The sequence below is a fragment of the Columba livia genome, chromosome 2, assembly GCF_036013475.1.
Source record: "Columba livia isolate bColLiv1 breed racing homer chromosome 2, bColLiv1.pat.W.v2, whole genome shotgun sequence".
Lineage (NCBI taxonomy): Eukaryota > Metazoa > Chordata > Aves > Columbiformes > Columbidae > Columba > Columba livia.
Genome location: NC_088603.1, coordinates 153003615 through 153018506, shown reverse-complemented (window position 1 = coordinate 153018506; position 14892 = coordinate 153003615). Strand labels below are relative to the sequence as shown.

Below are 14892 nucleotides of genomic sequence, written 5' to 3'. Positions count from 1 at the left end.
CTTGTAAGAGAAAATCAGATTAATCTCATGTGTAGGGTAGACCACCTACAGGCCAATTTTAAATCTTCTTCTGTAGCACCAACAACCTGCCATTGCTATCAAAAGGAGACCAGATTTAATCTGCTACTGCAAATCCTACAACACTAGAAAATGACAGGTTTTGGTGATTTAGAGAAATGCAATATCAAATAGATTGCTCAAACATGAATCTGTTATCCTCCCCCTATGCCAAGGAAGATGTTACTGAATGTTAAAACAAGATAATAGCATGGAGAAACAAGTACTCTGCTGATCGCACACACATTAATAGTATCATTTCAGAGAATGACTAAAGATTGCTATGAGTCAACGATTCCTCCTAAACATTTTGTCTAAGAACACCTACCCAGCTTGACTGGCAATGAGCAGATTAACATGCTTCAGTTATGATGGGAGCTCAGTTTGAAATAAATCACTGTTAATATCAGCACACCAGGCATCAGAGCTGTGGTACGACGAGTCACTTAAAAGGTTATTTTACATTCTCTCAATTTTCTAATGGAAGAAATCTTCATATGGAGGATAAGGGAGTTGGAGGGGGCAAGAGTTTTATAGCTGGGGAAAAGTACTGCCTAGGAATCCAGCTGAATCAAACCTTGTGCTTATCTGCAGACCAGCAAAACACAGAGTCCTACACATTTGCATATGCAAAGCATCTGATGAAGCAATGTTTCAGAAACATACTCCAGGTACTTGCAAAAACCTGCTGGGTATCCTGTCAGCTCTGTAAAGAGCTGCTTGAGAACAGAGCTCGGTCTCTGCAGCTGACATAGTGCAAGTCTTTTTTGGCCCAGACTCCGGATATTTCTGTAGCTCTTACCATCCTTGCAACCCCAGCATCCCTGTAAGCAGGGAAGTGTAACCACAGTCCCAAGGCTTCCAGGTTCCCTGATTCTGAAAGCAACAGGGCTGCAAAGAAATGAGTTCCCATGAGATGAAAATCTGGCTTCATATTTTATTTAAAAATTGAACAGAATTATTTTCCCCCAGACAGAAGAAGAAGGAGAAGAAACAAAAAGGAATTTCCTTTCCCTTGGAAACATGAATGTTTCTAGGTTTGTTCCTTTTCCAAGGTTTAATATACGCACATAACCACATGCATACACAACCCTACCAGACTTTCCTCTCTTTGATCTGTCTGACAGGGGGATTTCCTCTTAGGATATGTCTTGCTGCCGTAACGGCAGGATACTTATCTGAATAGATTTAAAATCTCATACAATATAATGGCTTTCTATTTGCAGTCTAATTAGATTTATTGTATACATCCACAGGAAACATCTCCATCCTGTAACAAGAAAAACACTTTGAGATCTGCTTGTGAAAACCTCTACATAGAGCTAAGGATTATTATTCCAAGTGAAAAAGTTATGCAGAATAGCCTTACGTGTGCTTTTGGAGGTTTTTAGCTTCTTTTGAGTGTCTTAAATTCAGGTCTTCTTTCTAGTATTAGTTTCAATTGTAACTTCACTCATAAGGCCTTCGTTCCTACCACTTGCTGCTTCAGATAGTAAATCAATAATAAAATGCTTGTGAATAGTCTGCCTGTTGTAGATTATGAAAATTTCACTTGTAGTGCATTGAGAGGTGAATTTAATAGCTCATTTCCTTTTAACTTTTGTTGCAATTAACATGCAAGTCAAAGGTCTTTTATATTAAAAGAAGAATAAATCTCTTCTTCAAAGGAATCCCATAAAGCATCAAGAACTATCCACTGCTTTGTAAAAAGTATTATTCATTCAGCAATGTGGGTGCCTCAAGGATTCACCAGCATTAACAGCATTACAGGAGAATGATGGAGTGTGTAGAGGAGAGAGAAGAGGAAAGAGAGAGCTACTCCCTGAAACCTGGTTGAAAGAGGGTAAAAGGGTGGAGAGAAACATCTGGGTCACTTGGAGATCCCCAAAAAAAGCTTTGTTTTGGGAAGTCTTTTTTTAAATTATTGAAATCATATTTGATTTTGAATTAGGATAAAGACCCTCATTTCCCAAAGAAGAATTGTCTCATTTTCTAATCAATCTTCTTTGCTTTAAGAGCTCCATCACATTTCATCTATGATTCTGAAAAAAAAGCTTGTAATCCACAAAGAAAATTTGAAAGAAATATTTGAAAATGAAAACCTTAAATTCACTGTTTTTTAAAATGTTGGGGATTTTTTTGTTTTTCATGTTTTGTTTGTTTGTTTTTTTCCTAGGAGTTGAAAATTTCCATCATATTAATGTCTTTCTGAAGGTTAATTTTCAGGGAAACTGCAACAATTGAGTGAATAGACAAACCAATATTTTTCAGTACAAACCAGTCCAACTAATATATTCCTGGTCAGTACGAGTGCCCACAAAGTCATAAGTAAAAGAAATGCAATGGTCACAGCTGTTAATTCATTTTAAAAACTGGAGTGATGTCTGAGAGGATAAGGAAGAAGACCTGGAAGAGAAAGGGGGAAAACACAGCTCCACCCATGTGTTAAAAGGTGAATTATTAATTTCCAGCCACTTATCTCCCTCCATAAAATCCACATGACCATCTTTACACCCTTTTATGTGAGTATGTGTACCTGTGAAGGGAGGGAGAGAGAATAATGAATTCATCTTCATACAAGGGGACTTTAGCTTCACAACATGGAAAAGTTTTGCGTGCACAGAAAACAAAGAAAAACTGAAAGTGAAAATTAAAAAAAAAAAAAAGTTTAAAAAAAATAAAAATGCTATTTTAAAATATAGACATTTAAATTGACATTACTTACCACCTCTTTATAATATAACTGACCTTTCTTTCTTGTTTTCATTCTTTTTTTTCCTTTCTTTTTCCATTTCTTTCCCTTGTGATATAGCATCATTAAGGTATGCAATAGCTTAACTTCACTGCCTACAAACTTTAAAATATTCCATTGATCTTTTCACTTTACTGAGAAAAACCAACTGCAAACCCCAGCAAATGTTGATTTATTTTTTCCATCATCTGTTAAACTATGTGTCCTCATCCTCATTCTCTTTGATCTTTCAGTCCATGAAACCTTACTTTCCTTTTACCATGACTTTCATTAATCAGTCTGAGTGCTTTTACTAGCTAGTGTTACAGTTTTTAATCCATTCTCTTATGCTCTTTGCTTACTTTCATGCAGACATCATACCAAGATACACATTCATTTGAGAAAAATGATAGATAGGTTTCAAAAAAAGGACACTTGATCAATAGCAGAAGTTCCTTTTTTCCATTATTATTAGAATGTCTAAAGTTACGGGAAAACAAAAGAACCAAAATATGCATGGGGGAATGAAAGCTAATTTGCTCATGTTCTGTCATTTCCATCATTCCTGAAGATTCACATTTCATGTGTGTATGAAGGGATAGACAGACTATATGCTGATTTTTCCTTTTTTAAATAATTCTGTGAAATCTGTATTTAAATAAAGATGATCTATAGTAGCACAAGCATTCCTTCAGAATGAGTTAGATATTGAGGCTACCTTTACTGGACAACCCTGGAGTGCTTGGCAGAGCACAGTAACAGGTTTACAATCCTGAGGACATAAATAGTCCCACCATGGTGAATGAGATCATTATTTGCATGATAAAATATCATAACATTAAACTGTACATAAATGTTACTTCTGTGGGTAGAGAGGGGGAAGGAGGAGTGTGACATAAACTTTCAGGTGACAGAAGAGGAATGAATTCTGCTTAATTTCATCCTTCAAAAGCCTTCTAGTGACAGTATTATTTTTAAATGGCTTTTAGTGATTTTGTGACACTGCCAAGTCATTTAGCTCTATTAAAAAAACAATCCAATAGCAACAAAGATTGAAAAATGCACAGTATTAATCTAGGGTCAACTGAGCCCTATCAGGACCCACAGGACTAGGAGGTATGTGTGAAATTACTTTGTTGGACCCCCAACTCATTCACCCTTCAGTGGCAACCAGGGCTTGGGCAGCCTCATTGCTCTTCGGCTCCTCACAGTGCTTGGTGTTTCTCCTTGCTCTGCAGAGCGCAGAGCATTGCTGCAGTGGGTCTCTACACTCAGAAAGATCTTGTCCTCCCTTGGCAGCCTTGCACAAAGATGTCCACTGCTTCTGAGGTTGAGAACACCCCCTCCTCCTTCTTCACTGACCTTGGTGTCTGCCAGGCAGTTTCTCTCACATATTCTCGCTCCTCTCTCCAACTCGTGTTGCAGTTGTGCAGCAACTTTTTCCTCTTAAATTTGCTATCACAGAGGTGCTACCCCCATTGGCTCAGCTTTGGCCATTGGTGGGTCCATCTTGGAGCTGGCTGGCTTTGGCTTGATCAAACTTAGAGGAAGCTTCTAGTAGCTTCCCACAAAAGTCACCACACTACCAAAAGCCACAAAAACCCAATACAAAAAATGACAAGGTTTTTAGTAATGGATAATAAACCTGGACTTCATTTTGTGTTATGGTTTGTTTGTTGTTTTTTTTTTTTTTTTAAATTTGACATATGACCGATGTGGGAACTTAAAATAAGTGTATAAGTACCCATATGTATAAGTCTCCCACTCAGACAGTGGGATGCCCCTCCTTCAAAGAGGTGCCTTCCCTGCTTGCTCTCCCTCATGAGGGAGACAAAGTTAGTCAGAAGAGGGCCACAAAGTTGGTGATGGGAAGATGTATGAAGAGCAGCTATAGTGACTAGGTCTGTTCAGCTTGGAGGAGACTGAGGGGAGACCTCATCACAGTCTACAATTTCCTCACAAGGGAAGAAGGAAGGGTAGATGCCAATCTCTTCTCTGTGACGACCAGTGATAGAACCCAAGGGAATGGTAGGAAGATGTGCCAGCGGACATTAGGAAAAGGTTCTTCACCCAGAGGGTGCTGGACACTGAAACAGGCTCCCCAGGGAGGTGTCACAGCCCCAAGCCTGACAGTGTTCAAGAAGAGACTGGACAACACCCTCAGCCACATGGTATGAACTGTGGGGTTGTCATATGCAGGGAGAGGAGTTGGACTCGATGATCCTTGTGGGTCCCTTCCAACCCAGGACATTCTATGATTCTATGAACTTACGTGCGAACTAGGCTGCACTACTTTGCCATCACCACTGAAGAGAGAGTAGGCTCACCAAACACATGGATGGCAAAGAGGCTGGGGACGACCGCTGGCATGGAGGAGGGCAAGTTTAGTATTCATCATGTTCTAAGAAAGTTGGGTGTACAAGATGGAAAAACTACTGTGCCTTTTAGTGAGGCCAAATGCAAGATACTTTATGTAGGCTGTTATGCACATATGGAGCAAATAACACCTGCCCAGGCCTTGAGGACAGCAAAGAAGTTTCAGTAGGTCATCAGTTGTGGATATGCCTGTGATGGAAGGAAGGCAGACATCTCACGGGATGTATAAATAGGAGTGCAGATCATAAGACACAGTTAGTAATCTTTCCACTGTAGAACTGAGTTGGGTTGTGAGCATCTCACAGAGAGGGAAAAAAAAAAAAAAAAAAAGAAGAAAATAAAACATGAAACAAGTGTACAGAATCCAGAACAAAACAAAAAGAGCAATCAGAGACTGAGAAAATGTGACCTATGGGGGAAAAAATGACAGAAATTAGGTTGTTTAGCCTAGGAAATGAGAAGGGAAGGAGGAACAGATGGAAGAGACATTCATTAAATATGAATAGACTACTGCCAAGAGAATCTGTTCTCCCTGTCCATGGTGAACAGGACAAGAAGGGATATGCTTAGTGAATGCTGCAAGGAAAATTCAGGTTAGGTATGAAAATTATAAGGATGGAGAAGCATAGAAATAGGCTGCCTGGAGAGGTACAGGACCTTCATCACAGCAACAGTGGTGAAGGTGGAGCTCACTCTGCCGTGAGGCCCAAGGACCCTTCCAGCACTGTGATTCAATGATTACAGCAACATTAGAGGACTGAGAGCTTCCTATCTTGACTTCATCTTATCTCTTTTGAATTAGTATCTTCTTAAACTGCATTATATATTGTCTCATTTCCCTCTGATTTAGTATGACCTGTGTTTAGCAATCTGAATGAGCAAGATGCTTTCTTGCTGTGCTCTGGGGTAATAAGCAGGAGGAGTTAGAATCCTGTGTTCGGCTGGGAGATTATGATCTGGTGGCAATTACAGAAACATGGTGGGACAGTTCACATGACTGGAATGTGGTCATGGATGGCTATGCCTTTTTCAGGAAAGACAGGCCAGCCAGGCGTGGTGCTGGAGTTGCTCTCTACGTGAGAGAGTAACTACAATGTACTAAATTCTGCCCAGGAGTGGATGACGAGCGAGTTGAGAGTGTATGGGTCAGGATCAAGGGGCAGGCTGGTAGGGGTGACACTGTTGTGGGTGTCTGTTACAGGCCACCAGATCAGGCTGAGGAAGTTGATGAGGCCTTCTATGGGCAGTTGAGAGTCACAGTCACAGGCCCTGGTTGTTGCGGGTGATTTTAACTTCCCTGATGTTTGCTGGAAGGACCATTCAGCCAGCCAGCCACAATCCAGGAGGTTCCTCCAGTGCATTGATGATAACTTCCTCATGCAGATGGTGGAGGAGCCGACTAGGAGAGGTGCACTGCTGGATCTCATCCTCACTAACAAGGAGGGTCTGGTCGAAGCAGTAAAGGTTGAGGGCTGCCTGAGTTGCAGTGACCACGAGATGGTGGAGTTCAGCATCTTGTGTGGCAGGAACAGAATAGCAAGTAGACCCCGGATGAAGCCAGGTCAATGGAAGAGTTTGCTTTAGTTGATGAGGACTAGGTTAGGGAGCAATTAAATAGTCTGGACATCCATAAATAAATGGGTCCAGATGGGATGCATCCACAGGTGCTGAGGGAGCTGGCTGAAGTCATTGCTGGACCACTCTCCATCATCTTTGCCAAGTCTTGGGAAATGGGAGAGGTGCCTGAGGATTGGAGGAACGCAAATGTCACTCCAGTCTTCAAAAAGGGCAAGAAGGAGGTCCCGGGTAATTATAGACCGGTCAGCCTCACCTCTGTCCCTGGGAAAGTAATGGAACAGCTTATCCTTGGTGCCATCTCAAGGCATATCAAGGATAAGAGGGTTATTAGGGGCAGTCAGCATGGCTTTACCAAGGGTAAGTCATGCTTGACCAACCTCATAGCCTTTTATGAGAATGTAACAAGGTGGATGGATGATGGCAGAGCGGTGGATGTGGTCTACCTTGACTTCAGTAAAGCCTTTGACACGGTCTCCCACAGCATCCTCACAGCTAAGTTGAGGAGGTGTGATCTAGACAATAGAGTAGCGAGGTGGGTTGCAAACTGGCTTAAGGAGAGAAGCCAGAGAGTGGTAGTCAATGGTGCAGAGTCTAGTTGGAGGCCAGTATCTAGTGGAGTGCCTCAGGGGTCAGTACTGGGGCCAATATTATTCAATATATTCATTAACGATTTGGACGAGGGAATAGAGTGTACTATCAGCAAGTTTGCTGATGACTCTAAGCCGGGAGGAGTGGCTGACACGCCAGAAGGCTGTGCTGCTATCCAGCGGGACCTGGACAGGCTGGAGAGTTGGGCGGGGAATAACCTAATGAAATTTAACAAGGGAAAGTGTAGAGTCCTGCATCTGGGCAGGAACAACCCCAGGTTCCAGTATAGGTTGGGAAATTACATATTAGAGACCTGTGTAGGGGAAAGGGACCTGGGGGTCCTGGTGGACAACAGGATGACCATAAGCCAGCACTGTGCCCTTGTGGCCAGGAAGGCCAATGGCACCCTGGGGTGTATTAGAAGGGGGATGGTTAGCAGATCGAGAGAGGTTCTCCTTCCCCTCTCCTCCGCCCTGGTGAGACCACATCTGGAATATTGTGTCCAGTTCTGGGCCCCTCAGTTACAGAAGGACAGGGAACTGCTGGAGAGGGTCCAGCGTAGGGCAACAAAGATGATTAAGGGAGTGGAGCACCTCCCTTATGAAGAAAGGCTGAGGGAGCTGGGTCTCTTTAGTTTGGAGAAGAGGAGACTAAGAGGGGACCTCATTAATGTTTATAAATATATAAAGGGTGAGTGCCATGTGGATGGAGCCAGGCTCTTCTCAGTGGCAAACAATGATAGGACAAGGGGTAATGGGATCAAGCTGGAACACAAGAGGTTCCACTTAAATTTGAGAAAAAACTTCTTCTCAGTAAGGGTGACAGACACTGGAACAGGCTGCTCAGGGAGGTTGTGGAGTCTCCTTCTCTGGAGACATTCAAAACCCGCCTGGACACGTTCCTGTGCGACCTCACCTAGGCATTCCTGCTCCAGCAGGGGGATTGGACTAGATGGTCTTTTGAGGTCCCTTCCAATCCCAAACATACTGTGATACTGTGATACTGTGAATACCACAAATAATTATAATTTATTTTATAAAAGAAATATGCAAGTCTTTGTATAAAACTTCCCCACTTATAGCAACATTTTAATCTTCAAGTAGTGCTGCAATTTCCATGAGATTTATCTAGGAGCAAGGATGTGTGTCTCTATTATTATTGTGAAACTAGTATTAACCCTTTCCAGATTAGGAAGGTCAGGCTGAACCACAGGAAAGACCCATCCCTGTTCACAAAAGCACCACTCATTCCTTATCTGGGCTATCAAGAACAAGAATTTCCTCTGCTTATATTTGTACAAAACCTGCTTCACACATGGGACACAAGCTTGGCTGCAGTTCCCAAATCCATTGTAGAGCAAATACTGAAACAATCAGTGAAATCCTTCCGAAATCTCCTTGCTTTCCTTACAATAATAATAAAAGTTGAATTAAATAATGGCAGTCAGAGGAGTGCTCATGAAGGCTCAGGCCTGATGAAGGTCAGACATCACATGCCATGTCCAAGCATCTGGTCTCTCAATAGAAGCCAGAGCTCTGAATGGGGTAGCACAGCTCCCTTTCAGGCAGTGCCTCTGTCCACACACACATCCTCACTGCTGACCAAAGGCAGCTGCACATTTATCTGAAGGAATTCAGCAGACTTCACTCTTGTCTTTTGAAATACAAAGAAAACACCTCTCCCTTGGTTTGCAACAGTCTAACGTATAGACAATTTCTGTTTCAGCTGCTTCTAGTGAGAGGGTTTCAGCTCCAAAACTGCCTTTCACCCACTTTAAGGTTGATTCTGGACAGGGGAGGGGCGGGACAGGTAAAGACAGATACATCCTACCCCTTTTCTCCAGTCTGTGCCACTGTGCACAAAGCACCCAGGTTTGCTAGCACGGACAGATTCCACAAGCAGGGACAATTTCATCTGCTAACATGGGGGAGTGAGAAATAGCTCTAACTATAGTATCTGTACACAGGATGGTTTCTGTTCTTCATTCAATGGCTTTAATATAAATGCTGACAGGGTAGGAGCAATCAAATACACAGCACCTTTCTCAGAGGGTCTGAGCTCTCCTGTGAAGAGGTGGACTTGGTTCCCAAGGCTCCCCCATGCTGGGCAGGAACGCTGCCTCCCCAGCAAGGCCTGTGGCGGCTCTGCCTTGTCCTCAGGCAGAGAGATGCCAGACTTCAGCATCAGGTCTCACTTGACATGACAGATGGACGAACTGCTAGGCGCAGCGGGACAGTCCGTGGCACCTACAGAAGCGCAGCTTGGAGAAACCGAAGTGACAAGCAGAGCAACCTCCTGGGACCAGAGAGCCTGTCCCGGCCCCGCCCTGAGCCGCCGCTCTCTGTTCCCCTCCCGGCGCCGCGGCTGCGGCTGCTTTAACCGGGCAGGGGGGTTGCGGGCAGCCCCGCCGACGTCGTGGGCATCAGCTGACCGCGCCGGGCTCTGCCTCCTCCCGGGCCGCCCGCCCGCAGCATCACTCCGGCGGCGGCGGCTCCGCCGTGCTGGTCCCCGCCGCTCCTGGGGCAGCTCCCACCGCCGGCTCCCCGCAGCCCTGCAGCCGCCTGCCCCTCGCCCCTTCCTCCCGCTCCTCCTCCTTGCTGCCGGGAGAAGCCACAGGGCCGGAGCCCTCCCTGCCCTGACCCACGGAGAAGTTGGGATGCTCCCAGCGGTCTTCCCAGAGCTCTGAGTTTAGGGCAGGATTTTCGTTCCCTGCGCTTTCGCTTTTTTAGGCTTGTTTTTTTCCGTGGGACTTTTTTTTCCTTTTTTTTTTTTAATTTTTCCCTTTCTTTCTTTCCCTCCCTTTTTCTCTTTACCAAGCAAGCCGAGCGTCTGCGATGGATGGCAGCCCCGAGCCTCCCCCGGGCAGAGGCGCCCCGTGAGCCAGGGCATGTCCCGCCGCCGGGGGGATGCGGGCGGGCAACCCCCGGCCGGCGGCTCCGGCGCCGTGACCGAGGATGCCCGCGACCCGGCTGCCTCTCCCCTTCCGTCCCAGCTCTCAGGGCTCCCGCTGATCGCAGCCTCGGGAATTACAGCAACTCCCAGGCATCAGACCTCGGAGCGAAGCCACGGGATCCCCGGAGAGAGGAGCTGCCCTCTGTGAACGGCCCTGCAAGGCGGCTCCCCCCACCTCTCCGCGCCCCTCGCCTCCGGATGGGGGCGAGGATCGCCCGCCGGGCAGCGGGACTGCGCCCGTAGATGCTGCGCTCCTCCCTTCTCCTGTCCGGACGCGCGGCTCGGCTCCCTCCCTGCTCACCGCCCCGAGGAGGGCGCGCACCCAGCCTGCCGGAGCACCGGGGATGCACCGCAGCCGGGCTCCGCGGGATGCGGCTCCGCGAGGCGCCGCGGGAGCGGGCGCGGGCGCGGTGCGAGGGTAGCTTGAGCTGAGCCGGTGCGGCCGTCCCACGGACCCCAGCGGCAAACCGACCTCGCCGCCAGCCAAACCATCGGACCCAGGGACCTGCCTATAAATGTGATCCCCACACCGCCAACCCGCCGCCGTCACCCACCCTTCTCCATCCCCTCCCTCCTCTCCTGCCGCTCCATCCCTCCCCCTGCTCCCCTCCCCAAAGACAGTCCCCCCCCTCCCCCGCCCGCCAGTGTTCTGCCCCCCGCCAGTCACCGCCATGGAGCTCTCGGAGGTGCGGTGCCTGAGCGACAGCGATGAACTTTACACCATCAACAGGACCCCCCCCGGCAGCGGCAGACCCCAGCGCCTGCTGTGGCAGACAGCCGTGCGCCACATCACCGAGCAGCGCTTCATCCAGGAGCACAGCAGCAGCAGCGGCGGCAGCAGCAGCGGCGGTGGGGGCAAGGGCTTCAGCTCCGAGGAGACCTGCTGCCCCAACCACCACCCCCACCCGCCGCACCACCACCACCTCCGGCGACAGTCGGCCGGCCGGAGTTTGGGCAGTGACCGCCACAACAACGGAGGCACCAAAGTCTTCCCGGAGGGCACGAGCAGCAGTGGGGACTTGGGCTTCCTGCCCCTGGACTGTGCCCCCAGCAACTCCGACTTCTTCCTCAACTGGGGCTATACGTACCGTGGGGTGATCTTCCCTACTCTCCGCAACTCCTTTAAGTCACGGGACTTGGAGCGCCTTTACCAGCGCTACTTCTTGGGCCAGCGACGCAAATCCGAGGTGGTCGTGAACATCCTGGACGTGCTGACCAAGCTGACCCTGCTGTTCCTTCACCTGACTCTGGCCTCTGCTCCCATGGACCCCATTAAGGGCATTCTCTTAGGCTTCTTCACTGGCATCGAAGTGGTAATCTGTGCCTTAGTGGTGGTCAGGAAGGACACGACCTCATACACCTACCTGCAGTACAGCGGTGTGGTCACTTGGGTGGCCATGGCCACGCAGATCCTGGCGGCTGGCCTGGGCTGTGGCCTCCTTGGGGACGGCATTGGCTATGTGCTCTTCACGCTTTTTGCAACCTACAGCATGCTCCCGCTGCCACTCACCTGGGCTATCCTGGCTGGGCTGGTGACCTCTGTCCTGCAGCTCATCATGCAGCTGGTTATCCCCAGGTTGGCTGTGACTTCCCTTAACCAGGTACTGTTTCCCCATCACTCTGGGTGAAAGGAGGTGTGGGGTGTCCCAAGAGATCCTCTTCCTTTTAGTCAGGTGCTCAGAAGTTGGTTACTTGGTGGGGACACCATAGGCAAAATGCAACCTTCTCCTCTCCTGCTCCTTACTCCCAGCCCCTTCAAGCTGAGGATAGGGACACTTCGTGTCCCTCTCATTGTACATTCACTCACTGTTGTCCCCTAGAATAGCTTTGAGGATGGGAGATCCTGTGGCAAGTGGGGAGGATGTGTCATTTATCATTACTCTCCCTTATTTCCAGCAGTAGTCCATGGCATGATATGACTCGGCTTGTCCAAACTCTCCCTCTGTTCATCTCTCATTTTACTTGTTCATGCCTTTTAACTCTCAATCTGCTGGGAGGACTGGTGTTTTCCCACGTGCAGCACAGCTTGATCTGGGCTATGGGAAAACAGGAGCAAAACATACCAAAAGCAATGTCTCAGTGAAATCAGGGGAAAGTTTCCATTGGAGGTTTGGAGAGAGGTTTTAGCCTGTCTTTGGAGGGCACCAAGAAGCCTTTTCTGCTGGTGATTAGGGGGCAAAAGTTGTCGTGCTGCATCCTTACAAGTGATGTCTAGGACAGAGTGCTGGTTACATGTGGGAGTGGTGGTGCAGCGTAAACTGCTGAGAGGCACCAGGAAAGATATGGGTCTCAGGAGTTAAAAACTAACCTGACCAGACTAATCCAACTTCACATTCACCTGGCTTCTTCCACACAAAAGTGAGAATGCACCAAACTCCCTATATCCCTGCAAGGCAAGATAACATTTCCTTTCTACGGAAAGGTAATCCTGGAGATTCTTGCTCCTCCCTTTCCCCCCCCTTCCCAAATTGTCACAGCTTTGTGGTGCCAATATTTTACAGCAGATTATAATTTGCTCCAGGAGTCAGGGAGAAGGCGGTGGAGGTGCTGACAGATAATCCCCAGAGGAGGGAGGGTGCAGAGGAATGTGGTGCTGGTGGCATGTTGTTTACATGAATGCCAGGATTCACAGCTGTGAAGTGACTGATCTTGCACCTGGAAGTTTTGATGATGATGGTCATTGGGACACATCTAACTCCCTCAGACCCTGGCCTTTCTAAAATCTCTGCCTTCCCTGTCCATCTCCCTCCTTGTTAGGGGTGGGTTGCCTGACCCCACTTCACAGGCTCACCCTGTTGTGGGAAAACCTGCCCCAGTGTGTTGTGCTTGGCTGAATGCTATGGATGTGAGACAATTAGACTGCGCAGAGTCGTTACCCAGTTCGTGGTAGCATGCTGATGAATGAACCACAGCTGTGCACTGTGTCTCACTCCCGTGTGCTGCTGGTGATATTAGTGCTGGGTCAAAAGCTGTGTGAGTTATGCTGATTTTTTAATTTACTTCTGTGACCTATCCTGGAACTATGAGTAATGTGCTGCTATCTCATTATGTACAGGTATCACATCTGTTTAGCTGGTCCACATACACACACACATTTCTCACAGACATTCCTGACAAAGACACTTCTCAGGAGATATACTAATATCTTCATTTTGCAGCCCAGTACCTTGCCAGTTGTGTGAATGAACTGCCTTTGAGCAGTGCACAATGAGACATCACCAGCCAGATGATTGCCTTCATGAACTACACATATAAATCTCCTTAACACGATCCGCATGGCGGTGGTGTGTTACATTGGCTCCCGCCTTCCCAGAGCCCACTTCACGTCGCCTAATTGTGTGCCGCTTTGGCCCCTTCAACTCGGGAAGTCGGATCCTTTCTCCCGGCCCCATCCTTTGCTCCCACCCCCATGCAAGGGGGAGCCCGGAGGGGTCCGGAGACCCTCTGCCTCCCGCACAGAGGCTTCGAACCCGTCGCAGGCAGCGCTGTTTCCCCCATCCCGCGGACAGGTGCGCGGTCGCGGAACGCGGCCGCCCGGGCGCTGTCCGCCACCGTGGTGCTGAATCCGCCGCGGCGCTGCGCGGCCCCGAGGCGCCCCCCAGCGGCCCCGCTGGGAACCTGCCCGCCCCCTCCCGCGCACGGCTGCGCCCCCGCGCACGGAGCTGCGCCCGCTCTGCGCCTCCCGGCCTCAGGCGCTGCGACCGCTCTGCTCTGGCGGAGCCGGCCCCGGAGCCTGAGGAGAGGTGCAGACCTACCCAGTTACTTTGTACTCTTGCACCACTTTTGGTTTTGGTTTTGTTTTTTATTTGTTTTTTTTTTTTTTTCCCAGAGAACTGCAGAGCACTTTCAAGTGTTAGAGAATGAAAGCTTTTATGGCTGATGAAGAGTATATAACTATTACTTTGCAGGTGAACGCAAAGAATCTAAATGACTGTGTCATCAAGGTCATATAGGAAATCTTTGAGACAACACAGATTTCTTGATCTTGCAGACAAAGCACTCTCTTTTCCCTGGTAGAATGCTGCATCTCCCCTTCAGAAAAGCCTTACAAAACTAAAAGAACTATTTGATTATGTAGCAATACCTGTGACCATCTTGCTGTGCCTCAAGATGCAGAGAATTGCTTCCACTGGATGAAAACCAGGACTTAAAGCATACAATGAAAACAGAAAAACAAAAAAACAACAACAGCAACAACAAAAACCAACTAAACCAACCAACCAAAACAAATGAAAAAGCCCCAACAACAACAAAAACAAACCCCACAAACCAACCAACCGAAAATGACCTAAACAAGACAGTGGGTAAAACTCTGATCATGGTACAGATAATGGGTTTTCCACTGACTTTTATAAGACCAGGATTTCATGCACAGAAAACAGTGATTTCAATTCTGAGCAGAAAGAATTGTCTGCCCTGGAGTCAGTTTATTACGGTACCCATTAGTATCCACAGGGATAATGGTTCTGATTTTCTTCTCAGTCACACAGGTGTAAATAATTTACAACTCTATCTAAACTCGTAATATTGCAATAGTTTACACAATAGGAAAATCAAGTGCTGGAATCTGTTTTCCCTTGATCTCTTAATTAATCTTAGTTTTCATTAAT

The 14892-nt window shown here is 47.5% G+C and overlaps 1 protein-coding gene and 1 long non-coding RNA gene across 3 annotated transcripts in view; one reads left to right on the top strand and one right to left on the bottom strand.

Annotated features, from left to right (window-relative positions):
• Nucleotides 1-980: 980 nt before the first annotated feature.
• On the bottom strand, nt 981-9627 carry LOC135578710 (uncharacterized). Its single transcript, XR_010470808.1, has 2 exons — nt 9370-9627; nt 981-6907 (listed from the first exon to the last, which is right to left on the bottom strand). It is a non-coding gene; the product is annotated as an uncharacterized LOC135578710 (long non-coding RNA).
• A 185-nt stretch (nt 9628-9812) lies between these two features.
• ADCY8 (adenylate cyclase 8) overlaps nt 9813-14892 on the top strand; it is a 129568-nt gene continuing 124488 nt past the window's right edge. Inside the window, exon 1 of one of the 2 annotated variants that reach the window (XM_021298860.2) lies at nt 9813-11883. In XM_021298860.2, the coding sequence (XP_021154535.2) occupies nt 10954-11883 (930 nt within the window). In that variant the 5' untranslated portion in view covers nt 9813-10953. The remainder of the gene's footprint in view (nt 11884-14892) is intronic. The other variant, XM_065054417.1, reaches the window with a different exon arrangement.